Source organism: Hypomesus transpacificus, chromosome 26, assembly GCF_021917145.1.
Source record: "Hypomesus transpacificus isolate Combined female chromosome 26, fHypTra1, whole genome shotgun sequence".
Lineage (NCBI taxonomy): Eukaryota > Metazoa > Chordata > Actinopteri > Osmeriformes > Osmeridae > Hypomesus > Hypomesus transpacificus.
In genome coordinates this window covers 5,423,106-5,450,069 of record NC_061085.1, presented here as the reverse complement: position 1 = coordinate 5,450,069, position 26,964 = coordinate 5,423,106, and the positions used below count along the sequence as shown (strand labels likewise).

The following is a 26,964-nucleotide window of genomic DNA, read 5'->3' as shown; positions in this document are numbered from 1 at the left end:
GGATAATATGCACACTGCAGGGAGGCACTGGCGTGATAGCTAGTCAAACTACATTGCATGTTCAATCGTAGGCTACTAGCTAGAGCTAGCTAAATCATTAAAACGCCGATCTCCACGGAAACAAAACAATACAAAATTTTAGGCCTGACGTTTAACAAAAACATCGACCTTCGCTTGAGATTGTGCGTGAGTATCTGCTAGAAGTCTTTACATAAAAACTGCTTTGCATATTTTAGTTAAGCGTGGATTGTTGTAGCCGTGGTTTCTTAGTATTTCCCCCTTTTGTTTAGCGTGTTAGGCCCCTCAGTCTGTTTGGGACTTGGAGGGGGGCCATGTTGTTAGCTCGTTGAGTGTCTTACAAACTAGCTGTCTTCTTAGCTAAGCTAGTTTGCTACCCTGCAGCAGTTGTGTTTTATAACGACATCTGACGACGTTCTTGTTTTTTTTCGATGTAATATAATTTAGTAGCTGCCGTGTGATCTCCACTATTCTTATGAATTATTTGCAAAAAAAGATCATAAGTTCGATTTTTTTTCACTGATTTTGATAGTTTGACTAGCTAGCTAGCTGAATACAAGGCCTTTCTCCTCATCATGTTGGTAATTGACTAACTAGCTGTTAGTGCCAATGGTGGGTAGCTAGCAGCATTGCTATCCTATCTATGGTATCTAGGCTAGCTACAAGTGAGGCCGTACAGGAGCAATTTAGTAGTTAACTGGTTAGCCTAATATCTGGAGACAATAATTATAGTCTGTAAATAGAAGCATCAATGTGAGCTAGCAGTATAGCCCTTTTGTTTGGCTGAACGCAAAACCTTTTGTATGTTCAATTCAACAACATTATATAGCTAGACCGTAGAAGCGCTACTGTAGCTAGCTAGCAACTTAATAATAATACCAATGTACTGTAGTGTAGTCAGCCTAGTTAGTATTATCGTTGGCTTGTCGTAACTATCTGGCGTAATGTTGCTGTACACATTTGAGTAAATTGACTTCACCAATTATTACGTTCGCATGGTTGTACAGAATATCGTTGGACTAGCCAGCCTCACAGTTAGCTAGCTAGTCTACCTCAATGATGCGTATCGCAGTAGTATTAGCATAGCTTGCGACGACCCCCCCCCCCCCCCCCTCCACTTTTTGAATTTGATGGCTGCCGAGCAAACATGTTGTTGTTAACTAGTACTAGTTCAACCAAATAAATAGCGCGTAGCTAGCAAATTTTAAGCAAAATCCTTGCATGAGATGACACGATCTCTCCTAGTTGGGAATTATTAGTTAACAGACTATGCCAGCTAATCGATGGATTTGATCCTATCATATTTCCTTGGCTAAAATCCTATTGTTGCCATGCTATTTTATTGACGTGGCTCACACCACAATGTCTGAATTAGCAAACTAGACTAGATAGATTGCAACGAAACGTGGGCATATTTTCCTGGTCCAGAAACAAGATAGTCTGGCTATGAGTACGGTTTATACATGTATCTAATTGATCATCTCTGGAAGCATGCCTGCTTTATTAGTGATCTTAGCAATTATATGACTACTTCATTTAGTTAAATCTGATAGAAATATCACTAGCTCATTTGTAATTCAGACACATTTTTAGCTAACCTCGCTGTCCATAATAATCAATTTCACAGGTTTCCCCGTGGAATGAGCGTTCCATGCAGCATCCTAGGTATGAATGACGTGGCCTGGCAGGAATCAAGAGGTGGGATGCTGCACACAAACGGTGCTCCTGAAGCAGGGGGGGGTCGAGTTCATGGAGGCAGTTCCCTTGCCTCTGTCGGGGGAGCAGGCCAGGGTCCTGGGGGACCACATACTCTACAGGGCATGGACAGGGGCCCACACCCCACCCCAGGTATCCCACAGCCTCCTCTGAGTGGCCGATCTCAGGACGATGCCACAGTGGGGTACTTTTTTCAGCGGCAGCCTGGGGAGCAGCTGGGAGGCTGTGCCCCTAGTAAGCACCGCTGGCCTACTGGCGATGGCAACCATGTTGATCAGGTACAACGTTCTTTCTTTCTGAAGACTGTTGGGGGCGTAGCTGATTTCTGATATCAGTTTTAAGTGTGTCAAGTAATTTATGCTCTGTCCAGGATTTTGTCAATTTTTTTACCAAATGTGACACGCTCTGGTGAAAAGGGGCCGTTGTGTGCATTCCATATTTTCTGCTAGGAGCCGAAAAAGGTTTTGTTTCTTTACAATTTTCCTTTTATTGCATTACAAAAATTAGTGTGGAAGAAGTCAGTCAATATAAGAAACAACATATTTAGGATCACTAAATACTTAACTTTCTTTTCTTCTAAGCTTCCAGTTGAGTTGTGGGCGTGATGTAATTTTATTTGCATCACGGTGCAGCCGGTTATCCCTAGGCTACTTTTAGCGCAGAAAGGTGGTTAATGGTGCCCTAATGATCGCTAGATGGCGCTTCTTGCACACATTCAAGGCAAGGTTGGAAACTGAAGTGGCCTAAGGCAATCTGTCATTAATTTCTGTGTTGATAGTCTGTGGCTATTTCATTAGCAATATTGTTGTCTAGACCTTTAAATTACATTTTGATTAATGATTCATTTATGAGGTATGTTACTTATGAAATTTGTCCTTTTATTTATTACTGTAACATTGGGACTCCAGACCCTAGTGTGGATCCCGGGTTACGCATGAGCAGTAGCGCATTGTGTGCAAACAACATTTGCATTAAGTTGGCAGGCAGCCTATCTACAACAACTAGAAGGACAGATAATAGACAGTGAACATTCTGTGTAACAGAAGCAAACTCTACCCCTATTTCCCAACTCCATTCAGTAGGCTATCTTTCTAGCGCAGTTCCCATAGAAGTCGCATCAGCCTATAATATCTGTAGGCTAATGTTTCGTATGTAGGCTAGGCTGTGTTTGTCTGTACAAAGTGCAACATACCATCCCCCCCTCCAAATACCAAGTAAATCGGCAGATTTGGTCTTGAGTCGAGTACCCATATATTTCTCTCAACTGCAGGGAAATGACCGGTGCTTGCTGCTTCTAATGATGAACACAAAAACAATCACGCCCTGTCTGAAGGCGTGAAAATGTCTAGAATCTTTCAAGGGGGATTTGTCTGCTAGAGCATTTTAGGTTTACCAACATTCAGATCATATTTGAATGATCATATCTTCAACTATTTTCAGATTTCAATTTCTGACACATCATTTTAAAGCATACAATCTGCACTTTCACAATCTGTTAAAAGTACAAGAGAAACGACCTTGGCCGACAACGGTCCCTTTTCGCCAAAGCGTGTCACAAATTGGCCTGTTTTCGTAGTAGAATTCTTTGGAGGTTATTTAACAAAGTTCTTATTTTCTCTCAAATGCAAGGGGCTGTACTGAGATGACAAACACGTAAACTTTTTTTAGCAGTCTTTAAAAAAAACTGCGCCCTTTCTTGTTCTTAACCTGTAACACGTTGAGATTTTACCTAAATATAGAGTGCATTACAAATAAAATAATTGTTATTAACCCATCTGACACCCAGCTAAAATATGTATGGAATAAACCTTTATTTTGTTTATGTATAAAATGCTTTACCAGGTTCGTGGGGTGGATGAGATGAACTATGATTTCCAAGCTCTGGCTTTGGAGTCTAGAGGCATGGGGGAGGTAGGCAGAGCTTTTTCACTTAAAGCACAAGTACATTAATTAGTTATATTGTTTGTCATTCAAGTCAGTTAAAGAATGCTCAGATATTCACATATTGTTACAATTAATGCACAAATGTCCTTTGCCTAAATATTATTTTTCTGATATTTACAAAACACAGTAAAATAAAGACGTGAACAGTGCAATTTTATATAGCATCTCTTCAAAATTGCCGTCATCTATGTTTTTCTCTTTTTTTCCTCTTATTTGTTCTATTTTTGACAGCTACTGCCTGCAAAAAAACTCTGGGATTCTGATGAACTGGCCAAGGATGGAAGGAAAGGGCTGCTTCTTGGAGAAGAGTGGAGAGAGAATGCGTGGGGTTCTTCTCGTGAGTATTGTAGGATCGATAGATCAGTTTCCTACAGGGCTCCAGACTGCGACCAAATTGTCTCATTTTGCGCCCCGTTTTTGAGACAATGCAAGCATTTTTTACAAGTACTCGCACATGTGCGACCTACAAATTTGGAATGTATTGGGTGTGCTCAACGTCAGCATTAGTACCGTAGCTAAAAGTCTAGGAAAGTTGAGGCTACTTTTCGCTAGGTACCTTTAAACCTAGCTAAAAGTCTTGGAAGGTTTAGGCAATTTTTCGCTACGTTCCTATGAACATGTCTTTATCTGCCAGACAAGTGGGTTCCAGTGTTGGGTGTAACGCGTTACAATGTAACGTGTTACAGTAGTCAGAATACTTTTGTTAGGTAACGAGTAACTTAACTACTAGTTCCTTGTTCAAACAAGAAACGCGTTACTTAATTTAGTCTTTTGGTCGCGAGCACCCAGCATGTAGCTAAAAGTCTAGTAAAATTGAGGCTACTTTTCGCTAGGTACCTACGAAAACGTCTTAATCTGCTAAACAGGTGGGTTCCCCTTCGTTCTTTTGGTGCGCAGTCTCAGGAGCCCAATTTAGCCGGCGTCATGGAGCCGACCACCTAAATAGTTATTTAACGCTTAAGACTTGCATGTACAGGCCTACGTAATGTCACATTAAATAATGTATTGAACTCAAGCTTGTGTGATGTGTTGCTGTATCGTTCAGTGGTTTAGGTTTGGGATTATATTACAGTAAGTAAAATAGTCTGGTTCAGTACAAAAGTGAACACCATTTTGCTACCATATACCTAGCTATAGCTTAGCTATGTTTTGCTCCTAGATTCAAACCTAGCCCTGGTAAATTGTAGCGCTAGCTAACTACTAGACTTCTGCCTGGCATTTTACAACATTATTTATTGATTAAAGAGTTAATGATTCTTGATTCAAGAACTTCATGCAAATATTGCTTTTCATTATGGTGGATTACTACCTTGATCCGTCTTGCTGTATAATGAGGATTGATCATGTTATATGCGGGTTAGGGTTAGAAATCAAATACTTTTCTTAATGTAACGCAAAAGTAACTTAACGCCTTACACTCTACAGCAAGTAACTAAGTAACCTAACAATTTACTTTACAAGGAATGTAACTTTAATTAGTTACTTTAAAAAGTAACGTTACCCAACACTGGTGGGTTCCCCTTCATTCTTTTGGTGAGCTGCCTCACGAGCCCTTCTTACCCGGCGTCATGGAGCCGAGCAGCTAAATACTTATTTAGCACTAGCGTTGTCAGCTACTGTATCTCAGCCTGTGTTTGCGCTGTTGATCAGCAAGTGACAGGGGCGATTCTAGGATCAGACTTTTAGGGTGCTCAGCCCCCAATGAGAATGTCACATGAATACAGTACAGTGCCTTGCAAAAGTGCTAAACCCCCTTGCTAATAAATCCCTAATTTCACTGGATAACGATTAATTCATTTATGTATTATTATGCAAAATATTGAATTAATAAATGAAAAAACTAAGGATGTCCAAATGTATTCATGAACTACCAGCATCAAATGATAATCAACAATAATCCTTTTTTTGGGGGGGGGGGGGGGGGGGGGGGGGGGGGGCTAAAAAGGGTCTAAAATCGCCACTGGTAGGAGGACTGATTGATAAGTGCATCATACATTTAAGGAATTTAGCTAAGACTCGCATGTACAGTACGTAATGTCACATTAGATAATGTATTTAAACTCAAGTTTGTGTGGTGCGTCGCTGAATATCAGTTGTAAAAATGTACGTTAAAAAACGGACCCATCTGCAACCGACGCAAGCACACCCCACAATTTCCCCAGAAATTGTACCCTCTCTAGTTGCATTAATAATTGCATTGCAGGTCGATTTTTAAGGTGTGCCCCAAAATGTTCTGCTTGCGCTCCTAACATTTTCAGTCAGGGTGACTGGTGATCCTAGTAAAAAAAGTTAGTCTGGAGCCCTGTCCTACATTCATATTCTTATAAGTTAATCATTTCATCTATTTATTTAACATTAGTGACTAGATGCCTGATGCCAGTTTCTATGTAATGTAACGTAATTGATTAGTTTACTTTCTGTTGAGTTACCCTGTCTAATTGTATGGACGTTTGTTGAGTGCAAGTTCCTATTGCTAATGCCAGATGTACACGTATTGACTTTGCGCTATTGTTTTCTCTCATTTTTGCAATGATGCCACACCTGTTACAATGATGACTAGATCACTCCGTGTCCCAGCCAATCATGGTGCAGCGAAGGCCAGGGCAGGGTTTCCATGGAAATGGAGACGCCAGCTCTGTGCTGTCCCCCCGTTCTGAAGGTGGTGGGCTAGGGGTGAGCATGGTGGAGTATGTCCTGAGCTCCTCCCCCGGAGACAAGCTGGACGGCCGCTACAGGAATGGTGGCTATGTGAGTGGAGCCCTCTGCCCTGCATTCTCAGTAGTAATCTGATCTTTCTAGTCATTTCTTTTTATTGGTCAGGTGATTAGTCTGAGTTTGGGGCCCCGGGGGAGGAGGGGGGTGCATCTTCCGAAGTCCTGCTGTCAATTGTTCATAGAAACACACTTTGTTCACGGTCACAGTGTGGTGTGGACCCTGACCCAGATGGGAGAGAAAAGAATGACACACAAGAGAAAACGTCTCCTTTTGAAGAGGACAAAAGCCCAGAGATGAAGGTTGGAGAAGAGAGCGACACCTCCAAATCTAACGGGAGAGGCCTACTCAATGGAATGGATCGAGATGTCAAAGACTTCAAGTATGGGTCCTATATTTAGGTGGTTTTGAAAGAGACATGCTCAAATTTGAATTTTGAAACAGGATACTGAAACCATCTTCTAATGTACCACTGTAAAAATGGTGGTTAGACCGGTATTTTTATAAATTAATTTTTTATCTTCTTGCTGGATAAAAATCGATAAGAACGAGATATTTGTGAGGTTACTATTCTCACCCAACCAGGCATGTTAAGAATGAAGGCATTAGAGTTGTTGTTTCATAAATGGTGTTTTTGCTTGACTAGTCCCACCCCAGGCAGTCGCCAGGCCTCTCCCACTGAGGCAGTGGAGAGGATTGGCCCAACCCAGGCTGGTCTGGAAATGATGGGTCAGCACCACACCCATGTCCTCCAGCCCCAGAACCAAGCCCACAACAAGCCCCTGGTGGAGGACTTCCAGAATCAGGAGGCCCAGAACATGGGTGGGATGGAGCAGCAGGCTGGCGTGGAGTCCCTCCAGTTTGACTACGCCGGAAACCAGATCCAGGTGGACTCTTCCGGCACTCCGGTGGGGCTGTTTGACTACAACTCCCAGCAGCAGGTCAGTTATACTACAAAACTGCGTTTAGCGTACTGACGGACCAAACCTTTCTGCTCATTGACGTCTTGGTTTTGTTTTGCAGTTGTTCCAGAGGTCCAACCATTTGGCTGTTCAGCAACTCACTGCTGCTCAGCAGCAGCAATATGCCCTTGCGGCTGCCCAGCAGCAACACCTTGGTTAGTCCTGTGTTTCTTAGGCTGCCAAAGCACAGGCAGCTGTGTACTGTCAGAATCTGATGCCATTCACTGTCATTGACTTCAATCGTATGAGAGCTGCCTCTAACTAGAACTAAGTAAACATGGTTCATAAGCTAACATTCAGCCTTACAGTTCATTCAGTCTTTCTGGACATTAATTTGTCCACTACACATGTATTGTTTTTAGCTACCAATCTTTACAGGTTGCACACACAACATTCTGGGAGTAGCCCCCCAAAATCGGCTCAATGTGAGTTTACTAATCCAAAACACAGCAGAGTAATTAAGCATAGCAGTCTAATTTATGTAGACTCTACGCATTTAGGCTTGTCGGATGTTGACTCTCAGAAAAACATGAAGTACTATAAGTGTTGCAAATTTCCATCACGATTGATTCGCTGTGCTATATCTCAGAACAAGCTGATAATTTGAGTCTTCATGCTGTGTGTTTTTGTGTGCTCTTCAGTGCCGTGGGTGATTCTATCTCATCTAAACTGGGTTAAGGGATGTAGTCAAGGATGCAATTCTTTTGATTTTATGCTAATGTGATTATCATCTTTCCAGCAGGCCTTGCTCCAGCGTTTGTGCCAAACCCCTACATCATCAATGCTGCGCCCCCCGGAGCAGACCCCTACACTGCTGCTGGGCTAGCAGCAGCTGCCACTCTCGCAGGTTTGCAGTCTCTCACGCACACACATTTCCCACCCACTTATATGTGCAATTTCATTTTCAACGTGATTTAAAAGCACAGTAGCTTCATTTCATACTATTTTTGGTATACATGGAAAGATTAAGTTGTATTCACCCCGTCAACGTCATGCAAGTGACTAATCCGCTTCAATACCAATGTATGTGACAAGGATTTGAATTTCCCTTCAAGGGCCTACAGTAGTCCCCCCGCAGTACTACGGCGTGCCCTGGGGCGTGTACCCCGCAAACCTCTTCCAACAACAGGCCGCTGCCGCCGCCAGTCACTCTGCTAACCAGCAGGCATCCAGTCAGGGGCCAGGACCTGGACAGCAACAGGTAGGGGTGTCTTAAATATTATTGTCAGTTGTCATCAGACACGGTTACCTGTGGTGTTAAGTCACCATAATTTATGTCCCTGGTTTTGGCATGTATGGCGTCTGTGCTTTGTTTGTCCCTCCCTTTCTAAATTAGAAATAATAGAGTGCTTTGTGTGGACTGCCCTGCAGGTGATGCGTGCTGGCAGCAGCCAGCGTCCCCTCACCCCAGGACAGGGCCAGCAGAGCCAGCAGGAGTCCCTGGCTGCGGCAGCAAACCCAGCCCTAGCCTACGCTGGGATGTCAGGTCAGCAGAACTAGAGATGCTCCGATCTGGTTTATTTAAATTACGAGACAAGAGTATCATGTATTGACAGCCATCCATTTTATTGCAGGGAACATGCAACATTCCAGTGTAAAAGCTCTCTCGCTTTACTATAAAATATGTAAATGATAATAAATATTAAAATAATAATAAAAATTGAAATCTTTAAATAAAAATCACAACAATAGAATCATATGCGCAACATTCCACTCTCTAGAGACTCAAGAGAACTTTGATCTTATACAGTAGCTTTCCTGTGGAAAAATAATATTACAAACTTAACTGCAACATAAACAGGCTATAGCCAAATATCTAATATGTTTCAAGTAGAGGTGGGCATAGATTATTATTTTTAAATCTAGATTAATTTAAGTTAATTTAGATTAAAATGACTCATTTGAATTCCACCAAAGGCATTCAGAATATGCGCTACCAAAATAATGACTGAAAGTCAGTCTTTGAGAACGGGTTTCTCAAGCCAGGTGGCACATTAGACCAGGGGCTCATCTCCTGTTTCCAAAATGCATCACAAACTGCTTGATAAAGCTCTTCTACTATGATAATTGATGATGAAAATAAATTATGTTCAATAAGACGTACTTGTGTTTACTAACTGTTTAATCAGTTAAACATGAATTTTGAACTGTAGGCCTACATAAGAGGTTGTGATGAACTGTTTACAGTCAATAGCTTTGTGTCTATCAGTCCAAGCTCTATTTCTCCTTCTTCCACCACACACTCAGGCAGACCAGCTTGTTCACATTTTCTGGTGACAAACTAGATCTCCTCTTCTGCACAGTATGGTCTGCTAAAGAAAAAAGTATCTTGCATGGGACAGTTGTGGCAGGAGTCCCCAAGTATTTACGGGCAATATGGGCCATCTTACCATAGACAGCAGTGTGCTCCGACCACCACTTCAGTGGACACTGATCTAGACTTGCACTGGGCTGTACCTTGTACCTCTCCTCAGTTTTGTCTTCTCATCTGATTCTGAGTCTGATCCTATCAGTAGCAGGGCTGTTTTCTCAGGGTTCTCCTCCCCGAGTGGCTGCAGAGCAGGTTCTTCTCCCTTCACCAACTCACTCAGCTTTGCCCACACTGGCTCCCTCTCTGCTCTGGGCAGCCACTTGAGGTCCTTAAATCGTGGATCTAGAGCAGTCGCCACCTTTGAATAAATAAATCTTTCTTATTGAGTGAATTTTTTTTCCAACCTCCATATTTCTTCATGACTCATTCATCTATTCATTGACCGATCTACTGGCTTAACAGTCTATAATGGTCAAACAATGCAGTTATTTTCTGGTCAGTCTGAGATACCTCAAGCCATTCCAGGTTTATATTCTCCCTCCGCTGGTTGAGGTCCTTGGTGAAGGCAGCCTTGAATCGCACAATATAGGCAGGATAATCTTCTTAGATCTTCATTGCGTGCTGGAGGTGGCATAGGGCAGGTAGAACCACAGAGCAGGATACATACTTATCCCCACCAAGGAGCTCAGTGATGAACCTACACAGACAGACAGACAGACAGACAGACAGACAGACAGACAGACAGACAGACAGACAGACAGACAGACAGACAGACAGACAGACAGACAGAAACAGAGCAATAAATAATTAATGACTGACATTTAACTCAATTAATATTAGGAGCGCTGTCTGTTCCAATAGTGCTGATTTTGTCAGCTATCCCCCACTGATGGGCAATGTCGAGAAACTGCCTGGCACATGCTTCTGCAAAGTGACGCTCCTCGGTTTTCATCACACCTAATGGACAAAGTAGATCAGAATAAGTTCACTACTAGTAGTAAACAACTAGCAATCATCAAGAAGCAAACATAATGTGGTAGTAATTTGTGGTGTCGTGTTAATTAATAGGCAAATTAATTAAATTATTTAATTTAAAATTACATAACGTAGCCTACCTAAAGCGAAGGAGTGAAGTTCCCAGCTGGCATCGATAAGGTGTACAGTAACGCCGAGGTAGTTGTCGTTGTTGACAGATGTCCAATGGTCCCCAGTCAGTGCTACACACCTTGCCTCTACCGTCTTCTCCTCTTTTGGGGCTTTCTCTGCGGCGTGCTGGTCTTGTATTCTCCTCATGATAGTTCGCAACGCAGGAAGTTTGTAAGATAGGTCACCTGTGGCCGACTGGAGAACAAGCTCGAGCCCATCATCTTCAACCACGCTGATGGGCCGGCAGCTGGTGGTAATCCACTGAGCGAGGAGATTTATTAGCTTAGCTGATAAAGCTGTGCTGACGGGCTTGCCTCGGTTGCACTCAAACAAATTTGTTTGACGACGACTCATGCCCTGAGCTATATCGATGCTTCGCCCGGCATTTTCCGGGCCAATAGCTATGGGATGCTTGCGTTCAGGTGATATTTCTGGAATAACTCCGACAGTAAACCAATTCTGCATTGCACAAGGTGCAAACAACCTTAGTTTTGTCCAGGTTTCCATTGGGAAGCTTCTTACAAATACATTTTCCTTTAAGCAAACCCAACGGCTTAACGCTAGCTGCATCCATTTTATCAGGTCAAGTTTGATGTGGTAATTTCATACACACAGGTTGGAAGACTCGTTCTCGCCCCCTACAGTGCAATTCGGCTAGGTATACATCCGTGCTAAAATATCAAGGTGAAAGTCATCATAGCTTGCGTAGTATAGACCAGTGGCGGCTGGTACATTTATTTCCAGGGGGGGCTATATTGTGCTCCGAGATTCTAGCCTTGCTAGGGGGGTCGGGGGGCATGCCCGGGCAAAAAAATCTATACCAGAAAGCAGTATTTTGCTGCATTCCTAAATGTATTTACTAATTTCGAAATTGAAGTGCTGAAAACGACCTAGTGTATTGTCTTCCACTGTCATTCGACTGTTGCTGAATTAATAGACCAATTTTTTGTTTGTAAACATTCGGGATGCGCACGCAATGTGGCTGCAGAAAACTGGGAAAGGATAGCATTTAAAATGGCAAAAGGTCCACACGGATCATACAAATGTTTAGATTTTAAAAAGTCGAGGAGGAAAGCCTTTAAGAGAGAAAGCGATTCCCCATTGCTCTGTCGCATCAACATTTTGATTTAGGTCACGAAAGTCTTGAAATTTGAGTGAGAATGTTGCCCCGGTACAGACCGCATAATCGAGCGGCAGCCATGTCTTCTTCACGTCATGTCACAGTTCCAAATTTTACCGTTTTACAGTCAATTCTACATCTAAAAAGTTGAGCAGAGCAGCTCGCATGAGATTTTGGAATTCTGCTTTTAGACAGCTGGTCCGATTATTTTTGTGATTTGTTTAAACTGGCAATCTGAGTGAGACTGCGTCCCCGTTACACAGTTTTTGACGTAAGCCTCAGTCAGACTAGTCGCTCACTGGCAGTGTACACAATGTTGTAGGCTACTTCACTCCATTCTACAACAGAAACGTCAGGGAGGACTGCCTAATGTAGATACGAGCCTGCTGAAGATAGCCAGCATCTCGGATTTCTTTAACCAAGCCTGTTTTATTCATCATTTGCCTGAGAAAGCGACCTCCGTTAACCAGTCTAGTTTTGCCCGATCACTTGCTCAGGCTATTTTATAGGTATCGGTTCCAAGTGACTTTTGAGCATTGACAAGTGAAACGTAAATATACTTGTCCAAAGGACAAGTGCCTCAAAAAGTTTGTCAACACCATGACAACGTAAATAAACAACTTCTTAAATGTGTTGAGTGATTGGATCTGACAGACATAACGGGCCCTATCATAATGTATTTAACAAGCCCTCTAGTAAATCAGCAGTTTGAGGCGCAGGTGTTCTGCGCCCCGGCGAGGTCCTATCTCTTGCATTGAGAGGAGCGAACTACGCATGTACAACTTATAACGACAGTCAATGGGGCTCCTTGGGCCCAGCCGGAAATACGTAGCCGGAAATCAGCTAACTTTAGACAACGTAGATTTTCTTCTACATTTTATTGCAGATTCAATATTCTATTAGCTATATAATATTGACTTTACTCATTAGACATGTTTTTCTTTCTTTTTAAGTCTTATTCAATTAAGTTTCAGGTCGTAATGTGATGTAGCAGTGGTGGGGCGGCGCCCTCTATGAGCCGGCCGCTGCTGGTTATAGACCCAGCTCCCAACCCAAATTTGAGAATAGATTAACGGCGATAATTTATCGGCCTGCCCCTAGTTTCAAGTCAGTCAGTTTCAAGTCGATTTGTCTGCATTTTGGAGGAGATGACAGACAGAATAAAGATTAAAGATGCACAATAAGTCAAAATATGTATATCTATCTGTATAGTGTCTCGCTGACTCACTCTCACATACTTCACACACGGACGGACGCACGCACTCACTCACTCACTCGGAGGGGGCATAGTAGAGTATTCAAACCTTACTTCTGATTAAGCAGCATCAGTGGCAGATTTGCCTTGATAAATATAAGCATCTCAGCATTTTTAGTAGTCAACCTGTTCCTCTTCTCTTCTAAAATATGTCCTGCTGTGCTGAAAAGTCGCTCGCTATCTACACTTGTACAAGGTGTGGAGAGGAAGACTCGTGCTGCTTGTGCGAGAGCAGGAAAGCGGTCTTTATTGGCCTTCCAAAAAGCAGAGGCTGTCCATTATGGAGGATTATAGGGGCCAAAACTAAATAAATAAATACTTGGATAAATAAATAATTATATAACACAAAGCTTAAATAAATGACTAATTATATCATGTAATGCCTAATTGACATACAAAATGTCTAAATTACAAATTAAATGAAACACTAAATATATAAATGTTACATGTATTTTTATTTATATATATATATATTTACATTTTAATGTGTTGACATTTATTTATCCTTTCATTTATCCACGGTGTAGCTTTGCTGCAGCAAAATAAATCCGTAGTCCGCCGTCACCAAGTTAGGTGACGTCTGATTGGTGAATGAACAGTATTACACAACAGGCAGGCTCAACCAGTCGATCAAGCTCTCTTCGATCTATAGGGATCCTCTATCGCCTCACTCTGCAGTTGCTAGGGGTGTGCGATACTGCAAAATGTTGTATCGATCCGATGCCAAGGAGTAAATAGAGGGCCATACAGCGCCCCTGTCAATACCAATATTGCTGATTTGCAATATTACTTTTTACTTAGAAAAGCAGTTTATCTACTTTCGTGTCGAGGGCGCAATGCCTCATAATTTATGAAGTGAATGCAACATCAATATGAAAATTTGAATACAAATGAAAAATTTGAATTTTCATGATCATTTAATGATTTTCCTTTAATTACTTGTTCATGATTATAATCATAAAAAAAAAACAGGACAAAGAGTTTTGTAAAAAATACTGTTAATGTGTGCCGCTGAGTCGTGTAACTGCACGTACACGCCAGCAACAACTCAGCCTAGCAGGGGAGGGGCAAAGTGAGCTTGAGCGAAGTTAGACGGTGTTTGCACATGTTACAACCCCTATGATGTAAAGGGAATTGTCTCATCTTGTCACACCAGTATCAATCAATAGGCTACTGATACCAACATTGGTATCGATACTAGCGAGATTGATTCGCCCAACTCTATGCTGAACAATCTTGCCGAGGATCGCAAACACATTTTCATTGATGTCTGTGTCAGTCAGGGCCGATATCATTGTTATAATTTCAGCAAAGCTCTCAATATGATGTAAAAGGTGAATTGGCAGTGGCCTCCATCTTTTCAGCTACCGCCAAAATTTCGACCACTGTAGCATGCAATATTTCCTTCATTGAATCCGCACCAGGTGCTGCCATCTTGAATGAGTCAAAAGCAGTTGATTCAAGTTTAACCACCATTCAGAGGCTTTAACCCTCCCCCTGACGTGGTGACAACGGATTTATTTTGCTGCAGCAAGTTGTAAATAAATGTAAGGATAAATAAATAAATGTACGATAAATAAATAAACGTACGATAAATAAATAAATGTAAGTATAAATAAACAAATGTGAACACAGAAATACATGTAACCTTTTATATATTTAGTGTTTCATTTAATTTGTAATGTATATATTTTGTATGTCAATTAGGCACTTCATTATATAATTAGTAATTTATTTATTATTTGTGTTATATAATTATTTATTTATCCAAGTATTCATTTATTTACTTTTGGCCCCTATAATCCTCCATAGTCCGTGACAGTTTTCGTTCGAATACGGGTCTCACAGAGTAATGTCGTACATGTGCGACTCTGAAAATTCCAACCGACTATTTTCCGATATACAAAAACAATATGACAAATGCTATAGTATGGCTTCAAAATTTACAATTAGGAGGCCAACAAGTAACACTAGCAGGTAGTAGCATTGCTACGAGTATTATGCTAGGTAACGGAAGCTAACTAAAGCTAGCTAGCTTCCGTTTTGGAAAATTGGAAAAAGTTAGAGGTTAAAAAATTATTTCTTACCATTGGTGGCCTGAAATGCCTATCATTTTATTGAAACATCTCTGATAGTAGTTCTCTTACATTTTATGTCATCTGATCGCCCATGTTCGATCCGCCGTTTTGAGAACGCCGATCAAAACCGATAATGGGAATATTGGCCGATATGGATCGGCGCATCCCTAAGCAGAACAGGCCATTCACCTCCAACCTCCCACTTCAAGCGTATTGCTCAGCGGGTCACACCATAGAAGACCACTCGTATGGGGTCTGACACACAGATTTAAATCCACATAAATCTTGGAATCTGACTATTAGGAAGCCCCAAGCCATGGCTCATTTAGTTGCCCTCTAGGCTAAGCGAGCCTGCGTAGTGCCGCTAAGCCGTCAGTTATATTCCCACAGCCGCTGTACTGATACTTAGACAGAAGCCGGATGTCTGAGGAACTGGCTGTCTGCTCTCTTCTGGAACGTTGCATGTGTTGTCCTCCCCAGGTTACCAGGTTCTGGCCCCTGCAGCGTACTACGACCAGACTGGGGCCCTGGTCATGGGGCCTGGGGCCCGCAGCGGCCTGGGGGGGCCTGTCCGTCTGGTCCAGACCCCCCTGCTCATCAACCCTGCAGCAGCACAGGCCGGTGAGTTCAGCCCATCTCGCTTGTAGAGCATGTTACTTCTAAAGGGGACCGGCAAGTAGGGGGCTATGAGCTACTGGAAATCTGATTATTTGCTACTGAATTGAATGAGCTTGATCATATTGGAGCATGACAATGGCTGCTATTTGTAGTGAAAGCAAGTAAGTGGTCCAGTGTGCCAGTTCCAGAAGAGTTTTTCCATTGTAACCCAACCATGCTGTTGTGTAACGCTGTCCCCCCCTGCAGGTGTGCACCTCCACAAGCCCGCTTAACATGGTCTCTCTCTCCCTCTCTGGCATGCTCTTCTTGTGTGCTCCCTCTTCCTTGCCTTCTCTGTGCCTCTCCTTTTGTGTCTTTCTCTCTCTCTCTCCTTCTCTCTGTGTCTCCTCTTCCGTGTCTCTCTCTCCTTCTCTGTCTCTCTCTCAGCAGCTGCAGCGTCAGCGTCCGGCTCTGGCAACAACATGTCTGGCCCACCGGCCAACGGGATGTACCGCTCCATGCCCCAGCAGCCCCAGCAGTCCCAGCAGTCCCAGCAGTCCCAGAACAGCGGCCTGCCCACCAGCTCCTTCTACGGCTCCGGCTCTGTGCCCGCCAGCTCCCAGAGCAGCTCCCTGTTCTCCCACACCAGCGCAGCCCCGCCACCCAGCTCTTCTCTGGGCTTCAGCAGCACCGGGGGCTCCCTGGGGGTGGGGCTTGGCTCGGCACTAGGAGGCTTCGGCTCCTCAGGTCAGTCACAAAGACTAGGATTTGTTTTGAGGAGGGACTAGTGTGCTTTGAGGAGGAACTAGTGTTTGATGAGGGACTAGTGTGTGCTTTGAGGAGGGACTAGTATGTGCCTTTAGCAGGGACCTGTGTTTCTTTTGAGGATTTCTGTTCATTGATCCTGGTGTATTCTCTAATGGTTCAAGCCTTTATTTTTCCTCTGCAACCTTTCCTCATGTTTTTGCCATTCCCTCATTTCTCCTGTTTTTCCCCCATCCGTGTTTCCGTCTCTCCTGCCATCCGCAGTGTCCAGCTCCAGCTCTAGCAGCGTGTCTCGCAGGGACTCCCTGTTGGCCAGCTCCGACCTGTACAAGCGTGGCGGCAGCAGCCTCACTCCCATCGGCCAGCCCTTCTACAACAGCCTGGGCTATTCCTCCTCACCCAGCCCCATTGGCCTGACCCCGGGACACTCCCCCCTCACCCCCCCACCCTCTCTACCCTCCTCCCATGGATCGTCCTCCAGTCTTCACCTAGGTAAGCCGCATGGTTAACGGTCCAGAGGAAGGTTTTTGCTGTGCCCAGTCACACTGATTAAATCCCTGATTCCTCCTCTCGACCCCAGGCGGCCTGACCAATGGCAGTGGGCGTTACATCTCGGCCGCTCCCGGAGCCGAGGCCAAGTACCGTAGCGCTGGGGGCACCTCTAGCCTGTTCAGCTCCTCCAGCCAGCTGTTCCCACCGTCCCGCCCGCGCTACAGTCGCTCAGACGTAATGCCGTCTGGACGCAGCCGGCTGCTGGAGGACTTCCGCAACAACCGCTTCCCCAACCTGCAGCTCCGTGACCTGCCAGGACACATGGTGGAGTTCTCCCAGGACCAGCACGGCTCCAGGTTCGGAACACACTCTGCTCTCTTCAACCATGTCGTCAGTCATTCTCTTTCACGCTCAGATACACTAGAAACCGTCCCAAGCATTGTGTCCACTCTAGGACTGTTGGGTTGTGGCACAGAGCAGCAGCATTGTGTGTTGCTGGCTATACATCCGTCAGGTCCTTGGAAGTAGATCACACAGAAGGGAGTATTGGTGAAAAGTCTTTCATCAAATATATTTTTCAATTATATCACACACTGAATAACTCATAAAAACATATGGGGGTACAGAATCCACACAAAGTGAGATCTTTTCTTTTAAAAGAGATTGTCAAATGTTCAACTTGATAGTTGAGCGCCAACATGTCCCCTTACTGCAGGTTCATCCAGCAGAAGCTGGAAAGGGCCACTCCGGCGGAGAGACAGATGGTGTTTGGGGAGATCCTGCAGGCAGCCTACCAGCTCATGACGGACGTGTTTGGGAACTACGTCATCCAGAAGTTCTTTGAGGTTAGTGCAGTAGTTAAAAAAAACCTGGATGCCACCAGAAAGTGGCTCCCTCAAAAAAACGTCACTCACAATACTGCCTCGCTCAGTACTATTATGCTGTTAGATTTGAGCCTTGAATAAGTAACGGGACTGTGCAAAAGTCTGATGCACCATATGGTGCATCAGACTTTTGCAAAGTCCCATATATATATATATATATATATATATATATATATAATATTTGTATTGTTTTTTTATTAGCAAATAACCTTGTACTGTATTCCCTGGGTGAGATTTTAATAGGCTAGTGGGGGGGTGGGGTTTCAAGTGGAGTGAACACATGCTCTGGCATTCCCATCTCGTCCAGTTTGGGAGTGCCGACCAGAAGCTGGCCCTGGCCACTCGTATTCGCGGCCATGTGCTACCCCTGGCCCTGCAGATGTATGGCTGCCGGGTCATCCAGAAAGCCCTGGAGTCTATCTCCTCCGACCAGCAGGTAATTGTAAGTAGGCTTTCACTTCTCTACTCGTTGGGTTGTGTGACATGGTGTTGAATGTCCTGGATTTAGTTTTTTGTTTAGTTTTAATTTACATTTACAAAACCAGTGTTTTCATAATTTCAATTTTTTTGTGGTGTATCACTCTCATTACTCATTTGTAAAAGTGAAACGTTCTCAAATTGGGACAATATTACATTGATGGTCTACTTTTCGGACAACTCTCCCTCAGAGTGACATAGTCCGGGAGCTGGACGGCCACGTGCTGAAGTGTGTGAAGGATCAGAATGGTAACCATGTGGTTCAGAAGTGTATCGAGTGTGTCCAACCTCAGGCCCTGCAGTTCATCATCGACGCCTTCCAAGGCCAGGTGAGTCCCTTGCTCATCTACAGACAGGAAACATCACCCGCTGGGATACTGCCTCTGCTGATACGAAGGGGGGGGGGGGGTATTTCTGATTGGCAGAAAAATGAACTCTGTATGCCTGCGCCTCATCCATTAATTATAGCAGGACAAATAATCCCTTACTTCTCAGCGTGAGAAATACAAGGTGTTGCATGAGAAATGGTTGAAATGTCGAATCACGGCAAATGCGTGATACCTGAGAGCCTTGTGTGTACGTGACCGGTCACTGTATCAGCTCACAGCAGGCACATACTGTGAAGTAGGCTTATCTGTTTTGTAAAGAAACGTAAACGGGTGGCACCATAACAATTATTTGCACTCGCACAAATTTTTTTGAGGTTCATCTATTTAAGTAACAGTCATATTGTACATAGTGTATCTTGTCAATTTACTTATTGCGCTTGATCATTGTCTGATACCACAGAACCCATGTGCCCACTAATTGTACCCACCCACCGCCCCTTGCATCACTGTGACTCAATTTAAATGTTCAAGTTCACACATATGTGGACCCTGGGATATCCTATAGCCCAGTGGTTTAAAAACTTTTTTTTCGGCGACTTACATTTTCAAAATGACAAACCATCGCGACCCAAATGATATGAAAAGGGGTGTTTGCATATATACAATTTCCCTATCGTTATTATTTATTTGTTCAAGTTTTAACAGAATCATTTGTTCTAATTGTCATCAGTAATAATATACGCCACCACAGCTGTCCTTCTAATGCATGCAGTCTGTGTTTGATGTGATGCTAGTTCTGAAAGAAAGATAGGTACTTCCACATTTAATGCGAACGCTCACAGCGCGCGGGCAAAAATGTTGGGCCTTTATTTGAGCGCAAAATCGTTTGAGCTTAATGTAAAATAAACAGCAATTTTTTCATTGGTAAATCCTTGTCTAGTCAAGGTGATGTTCATTTTTCAGCCCCACCCTTACGTTTCTTAGCCTAGTTTTCCAGCGTAATTCTTCTCCCGGTGCTCCCGATGGCCAGTCTGCACCCCTAGTTCCCGCGGTCATGCATATGTATGTATTTATTTAAGCAAGTTTGACATCGTACCCAATGTTTCTGGTTGGACTTGGACCTCTGTTGACATGTCTGGCTCTGGCACACGCGTTCTTTTAGTACCTTTCTGAAGCCAGGCTAACATAACGACTTACAAACTCAGAAACTCTACACACTTTCTAGGTTTCTAGGTTTTCAGCCGTGAAAAATCTGTTAAGCACTTACGCAGGCATCAGACAGCTTTTTCGAACTAGCGTCCGTGGAGAAGCGAACTTCTGATAGGGTGGGCCGACTGCTTGCCTTTATGTGATTCGTCAAGATCTGAGGTAAGTCACGTAGTGATGGGGTCATTGCCAATCCCTCTGACGCTGACGTTTTCTCTGTCAGTGGTAGAGTACTGGGCCGGCTACATGCGAGAAGTAACGGTACGCAAGCAAAAGTGCCGGGAAGCTTTAAGAGTAAAATTTAGAAATGCCGGTACTGCGTACCAGTGAGCACTGGTACAAGCACTGCCTATGACAAAATAGTTATGAAAACTTATTTGCCGACCCAATTTTCATCCCCACGACCAGAAAAACACTGCTATAGCCTGTATGTGAAGCCAGGATGTGGTGGTGTGACTGCTGTGTGTTTCCCGTCCCCAGGTGTTTGTGCTGTCCACCCACCCGTATGGCTGCAGGGTGATCCAGAGGATCCTGGAGCACTGCACCCAGGACCAGACCCTTCCCCTCCTGGAGGAGCTGCACCAGCACTCTGAGCAACTGGGCCAGGTACGCTCCCAGCCAGCCCCCCACACCCTCCTCTGTGGGGTCATGGAGGCTTTGTGCATGTGTGTTTTGAGAAGTGTTAGCCTCATTTGTTTAGCTCCATTGTGTTTGTGTATATGCTTGTCTCACTGTTTGTTTGTTTGTTTGTCAAACGTAATGTTTAGTGTAATGATGTGGTGTTTCTACATCTGACCTATGCTATGATGATTAAAAACACCCCAACCTGCCCCCCCACTTATTCCATCTAGAAATATCAAGGCGTTTCATTGGAGATGACACCCAAAACATATTATACAGTGTCCAGCGATGCACTGTTCAAGGTCAGAGAATTCGCCTCCCTCACACCCGGACATCCTCGCGTTGCCTCCCTCCCTCTCTCTTTCCTTCTTTCTCCCTCTCCTAAATGAAGATTCTGCTATAACATGCACAGACCCCCCCCCACTTTCAGACATTTTAACTCGCAGAGCACGCTACCACATCTCTCCCTCCTTCCCTCTCTGCTGCCTTTTAAAGCCTACCTGTCATGGAAAAGGATTCCCACAGTTCACGTCTGCTTCCTGATTAATAATACCCCCTCTTGGGTCCAGGGTGTCCTAACCCCCACCCCATTCTTTTTCTCGTTTTCAGCTCAATGCTTGGTAGATGTTCTCCCCTAAAGAACTTTTCACCAGTAGTTCATTAAGGTTGTTTTCTCTGTCAGACACTATCTAACCTGACCTTGGAACCAAAGCTATATAGTCTGCGTAATATAGCAACCAGACCAGAAAACTGATTTTCCGGTATTATAAGTTATCTAATAAGGTCAAAGTAAAGACTATAGTATACATACATTTCAGTCAATATTCCAATAAAGGGTTTAAATGCTACCTGGTCAGGTGAGTCTTAGTCTGGCAATGTAGCTTTAGATGCTAGTTCCTTCCCTTAAGTCACCCATTCTTGAAGGGGCCGAGATGTTGGTTGATTGTCATGTTTGTTGATGACACTCCAGCCAACAGCATCTCTCTAGTTTGACCTGCAGGATTTATTTGGTCTAGAATGTGTATGTCATAGGCTTACCCTGTTTTACCACACGATCTACAGTTCCCTTGTCTTAAATCGGTGCATGAGTAATATAAGAACTTAGTAATTTTGCTTCTGGGCCGGTGGTTTTCTCTCACTCAGGCAAATGTGGTTGTCATAATTGCATTTCCCCTTTCCACCCCCTCCCCCCTGCAGGATCAGTATGGTAACTACGTCATACAGCATGTTCTGGAGCATGGCAGACCCGAGGACAAGAGCAAGATCGTGGCCGAGGTCCGTGGCAAGGTGCTTGTCCTGAGCCAGCACAAATTTGCAAGGTATGGTACTTTTCAGATGTTTGTCTTTTTAGAGATTGGTTTCATGCATGTCGTTTGGTGTACTAGTCTCAATGTTGTATTATGTACGTTTCCTACTAATAGTTTTAGTTGTCTTCTCAAATACCCTCATTTTTTAATGTTCAACTTTAGAGCTGTTTTGTATCAAGAGTTTGTTTAGGATGTTCACACATGCACAGATGCAACCAGATCTTTATATTGAAGCCTCCCCTCTCTTCCTCAGCAACGTAGTGGAGAAGTGTGTGATCCACTCGTCTCGTGCGGAGCGCGCGCTGTTGATTGACGAGGTGTGCTGCCAGAAGGATGGCCCCCACAGCGCCCTGTACACCATGATGAAGGACCAGTATGCCAACTACGTGGTGCAGAGGATGATCGACATGGCTGAGCCCGCCCAGCGCAAAATCATCATGCACAAGGTAAGCATCCCCACCCCATCAGACACCTCTCTTTTCTCAGATGGTCAGCCTGGATCTTTTTTTTCTCCCCCATCATAATACAATTTGACGTAACATCCTTATAATCCACTCCTAGTAACCTTCCAATCTTTGGTCTTCCCTACACACCTAGATTCGGCCTCATATTGCCACCTTGCGCAAGTACACCTACGGAAAGCACATCCTGGCCAAGCTGGAGAAGTACTACATGAAGAGCGGCGCTGACCTCGGACCCATCGGGGGGCCCACCAACGGCCTCATGTAGGCACACCCCGTCCCTTCGACAACACCGGAGGAGCCCCCTCCCCCCCTCTTTTATTGTTTATTACCAGGCACTCGTGAGCCATCAGGGTTCACCTTCGGCACCTCTGTTTTGTCCCACGGAGGAGCCCCCCCCCCCCCCCCCCAAAAAAAAAAGAAGAGTTTAACTTTCACCTAAGAATGCTGTGACATCTGGCCCTGACTCTCTGCTACCCCTGGCTTACTATTTCCTTGTGTGGCCACTGGGGGGCGTAAAAGCTGCAGGGATCTCCGGGGTAAAGCACAAACCCATTGTTTATGATGTAATTGACTGGTTTTCATATATAATCTTGTACATTTGTTTTTTTTTACCTTGTAAATTCTCTGTAGAAAAAACACATTTGCTGAAACTTACAATTCTTACAATGATACCAGCAAGTGACTTTATAAGGCCAAACTGAGTGATCCTTTAAAATTTTTCATTAGTTTTTGTACCCAGACTTACTATGTCAGCTGTTCTGATTATAAGTCAGGCTTTCTACACTTTCCCATGCACAAGCGATGGTACCTATGCCAAAGCAGCTGATTGATTCATTTTTACTTGTACCACATGGTATGGATAGATACAATACTCCTGTCCACAGACAATTACTATGTCTCTTGTGCCAATGAGTTGTCATCCATAGGTCTTCTGGACCAACTAGAGTTCTTTGCTTTGGAAAAATCTGTGCTTCAAATTGGGTAGTGTTATCCAGGCAGTGGCTTACTGTTGTCTACATTTTGTTGCCTCCTTCTTTGGAACAGTTTGTGATCTGCCGACTACTCAGTGGACAGTGTAGGTACTAAACAATGCAGATTAACAAACTGCTATGCTGTTGCATCCACTTACAGTGATGTTTCCAACTGAGCCCCATCCAAACAGTCTTGTTTTTTGTTGTTGTAGTTGCTTGGTGTAACAACAACCAGAAACTATTCTCTTTCAAGGTAAAGGATGTATGTAGGGTTGGGAGTCTGGAGTATAGTTGACCGGCTGTAATATTTACATGAAATTAAAACTGTAGGGGGAGTTTTCGGGGATGGGGTGGGTGTTAGCGGGTAAGCATTGGCATGCTGTGACAGGTTTTAAATACTTGGAATGATTTTTCTTTATCATGTTTTGTGGAACATCTTATCTGTCTTGTAGTATGAGATGAACACTGCCCTAGAAATGGTATGTTTATGTACTGAATATCATCTCTTGCATAGAAGTAGTTTAGCAATGTATAGCATCTTTATGTATGAGTAAATATTAAAATGTTGCTTTTTGGATTGGGGTAAAAGATGGTACCCCCACCGCCTTGCAGTTCAGAGCAGTAGGACGTTTTTGTTTTTGGGAGGTGCTCATCCTGTTTCAAAATCTTTGAGGAGAGGAATCAAATGAGTGGAATTAAAGGGTCGTTATGGTTTCCCTAGTTTATTTTATTTTGGGTCTGAATATGCAAGTGAAAAGTGGAGGCTGGTGGGGCCATCTGATGCTACACAACTCATCTGTAATGCTAATAGTGATGGCTCTTTTTTTGTCTTCAAATGAATAATTGTAGAATACCTGTAGTATATGTGCAGTTAATAAGTGTAAGTTTATTAGTTTAATTGAAATGTCTAATTGTGATGTTTGACAGGCCTTGCTAAATTGGTAGTGATGCTTTTATTTCGTCTGTACAGTTGTACATTTGTAAACGTTGATGCTGTAAATGGGATGTCTTTTACACTTTGGGGGAAAAAACAAACGTGCATTTTGATGTGTGTATATTCATCACTCCTTTCCCTGCGAATATAATGTATACAGTTTTATTTGATCAAGCGTTATTTTAAACCAATCTTTTTATGGCTTCACAATCTGACTTTTTTGTTGTTGCTTTTAATCTGTTATGGGAAAGGTCAGCCTCGATTTGTACTTGGAACTGTAAGAGCTTCTGTTGATAGTCTTTCTGACGTGTGACAGGTTAAAAACAACTATGCTCTGTACTTAAAATGAGGCTGCTTCCAGTCCTCTATGCTACCATGGAAACTACACAGGATATGACAGAATTATTTTTGTACAGAAAAGTGCTGTATTTTGGAACAGCTACTACCTTGTAAGCAAAAGAAATGTAAGATATTGTCAATTATATAAATATGAACATATGAGTTTTGTCACACTGTCAAAGTCATGTACATTTTCAGGTGGCCTTATGTACATTTCCAGATGTTAGATGAAGAAAAAAAAGAACTCATTTTTTTGGAAGCAGAATTGTGACTATGTATGATTAAACCATTCTTCTAACATTTGATATTTGTGTTGTACGCGTTTTTTCCTCAATATAATTCCAACTGAAATTTTCAAGAGGCTTTTTACAATTCCTGAATATTGATTGGCCTAAAATATCTGCATGTAGTGCAAATACATGTAGCTGACCATGGCATTTGCACGTTCAGAAAGCCATAAACTGATTCATGGTTGTGTAGAGGGTTTAATTATTTGCCAAACAATCAAAACTATTCCCCTAGATTTAAAGGAAGAGGGGTAAAGTAAACAGTATTAATATTAACCAAATATAGAATGCCAATGGAATTAGTTATTCCATTGACTGTTAGAGCAAGACTGGTCCAAGTAAGGTTAAATTCAATAGATTTAACAATTTAATAACGCTGCAAATTAATAATGGAGGGGGTGGGCGGCATCCTGGATGATGAAGTTGTATTTTCTTTCCACTGCTTGAATTTAAAGATCAGATGGCTGTTTTTGTGGAATGCCTTTGATCTTAACGGCTTGCCTGGCTATCCTAGCCAGCTTTCTCTTGCAATTGTTTGGTAGGAAGCTGTTACAAGATGTGATGTTGTAAGCGATGACACTATCAGTGACTGATAAACTGGATGGAATGACCTGTTTCACTTCAAATCCTTTAAGCCTTCTGAGAAGACATGCACTGTTGGGCCTTTTTGTAAATTGTGTCAACATGCAGGGTGGAGGTGTGATGGTGGTCAATCAAAGTACCAAGGTACTTGAAACTTTCAACCTGTTCCACTACTTTCCCTTCCAGTCTCAATGGTGTGGATAGTGGATGACGAGTATCAAGCAGTCGGCCCCTACGGCAACACAGTTCCTTGGTCTTGGTGATGTTGAGCTCCAGTGAGCTTCTCTTCAACCAAAGTACATACTGCTTGTGTGTTGACATACTGCTTGTAAGTCAGTGAGGTTGGCCACCAAGGCCATGTCATCCGCATACTTAAATAGCTTGAGGCCATTGCTGCTGCAGGTGATCTCATTTGTATAGATGGAGAATAGAACAGGTGACAACACACAGCCCTGAGGCAGTCCGGTGTTTAATATAGTGTTGGTGGACTTAAACCCCTTTACCCTCACATGCTGTGGTCTGTCCTTTAAAAGCTCTTTAATCCAGTGTCAGAGTTGGGTTCACTTGCAGCTGTTGGAGGCGGCGCAAAAGAGTGTTGATGTTCACTGTATTAAATGCAGAGATAAATCCAAAAATAAGATCCTCACAAAGGAGTCAAGGTGTCTTATTACAGTGTCCAGAAGAGTCATGCCGGCATCCTCTATACTTCGCTTTGATTTATAAGCAAACTGTAGTGGGTCCAAGCTCTCTCCGACCATGGTGATGAGTTAATCTGCAACAACTCTCTCCATGCATTCGCAGAGGATGGAGGTTAAGCGCCACAGGTCTGAAGTCATTCATTGCTTTGACATTGGGTAGTTTTAGAACAGGTATGATGGTAGTTTCCTTCCACGCCCTGGGTACAAAGCTGTGTCATCACACCAGCTAGCTGAGGTGCACACTCTTTTAAGATACGTCCCTTCAGTTAATCCGGGCCAGGAGCTTTGGTAGAATGGAGATGGGTAAACATGGAGGCAACCTTCTTCTCCTCCACACAGATGGATTCAGAGCAAAGGCTCATGTTGTGTGGTATTGATGAAGAAATTATCAACACACTGTTTTAATTATGAAGATGGAGAAATTATCATGGTTTATATGATTGATATAGAACCACTTAATCACCTTTTTTACTTTTATATGCTATATTATTGAAAACCAGATGCAAAGCTGTTGATTGATTAGAATTGCCACTAAAACATAAAATATAAAGGCCAAATTGTGGAAGTCCCAATAGATAGAGGTTGAGTGCAAGAGAGAGAAGTACAGTGCCCTCCAAAAGTATTGGAACAGTGAGGCGAATTCCTTTATTTTTGCTGTAGACTGAAAACATTTGGGCTTGACATCAAATAATGAACGTGAGACCAGAGATCAACGTTTCAGCTTTTATTTCCAGGTATTTACATCAGGA

The 26,964-nt window shown here is 43.3% G+C and overlaps 1 protein-coding gene across 11 annotated transcripts; it reads left to right on the top strand.

Moving 5' to 3' along the window:
- pum2 (pumilio RNA-binding family member 2) lies at window positions 1–24,951 on the top strand. 11 transcript variants are annotated; one of them, XM_047049768.1, is made up of 23 exons: window positions 2–182; window positions 1,646–2,012; window positions 3,577–3,645; window positions 3,910–4,015; window positions 6,239–6,426; window positions 6,600–6,772; window positions 7,037–7,331; window positions 7,414–7,507; window positions 8,092–8,199; window positions 8,408–8,553; window positions 8,724–8,838; window positions 15,743–15,883; window positions 16,307–16,606; window positions 16,889–17,116; window positions 17,205–17,472; window positions 17,832–17,961; window positions 18,308–18,442; window positions 18,669–18,806; window positions 20,493–20,618; window positions 20,864–20,935; window positions 21,831–21,952; window positions 22,194–22,386; window positions 22,538–24,951. In XM_047049768.1, the coding sequence occupies exons 2-23, from the start codon at window positions 1,659–1,661 to the stop codon at window positions 22,667–22,669; spliced, it is 3,633 nt and encodes a 1,210-aa protein (XP_046905724.1). In that variant the 5' UTR covers window positions 2–182; window positions 1,646–1,658; the 3' UTR covers window positions 22,670–24,951. The 11 variants fall into 11 exon arrangements, with proteins under 11 accessions (XP_046905734.1, XP_046905731.1, XP_046905733.1 ...); XM_047049770.1 differs by having other exon boundaries at window positions 2–186; window positions 8,095–8,199; XM_047049773.1 differs by having other exon boundaries at window positions 2–186; window positions 8,417–8,553.
- The last annotated feature ends 2,013 nt before the right edge of the window (window positions 24,952–26,964 follow it).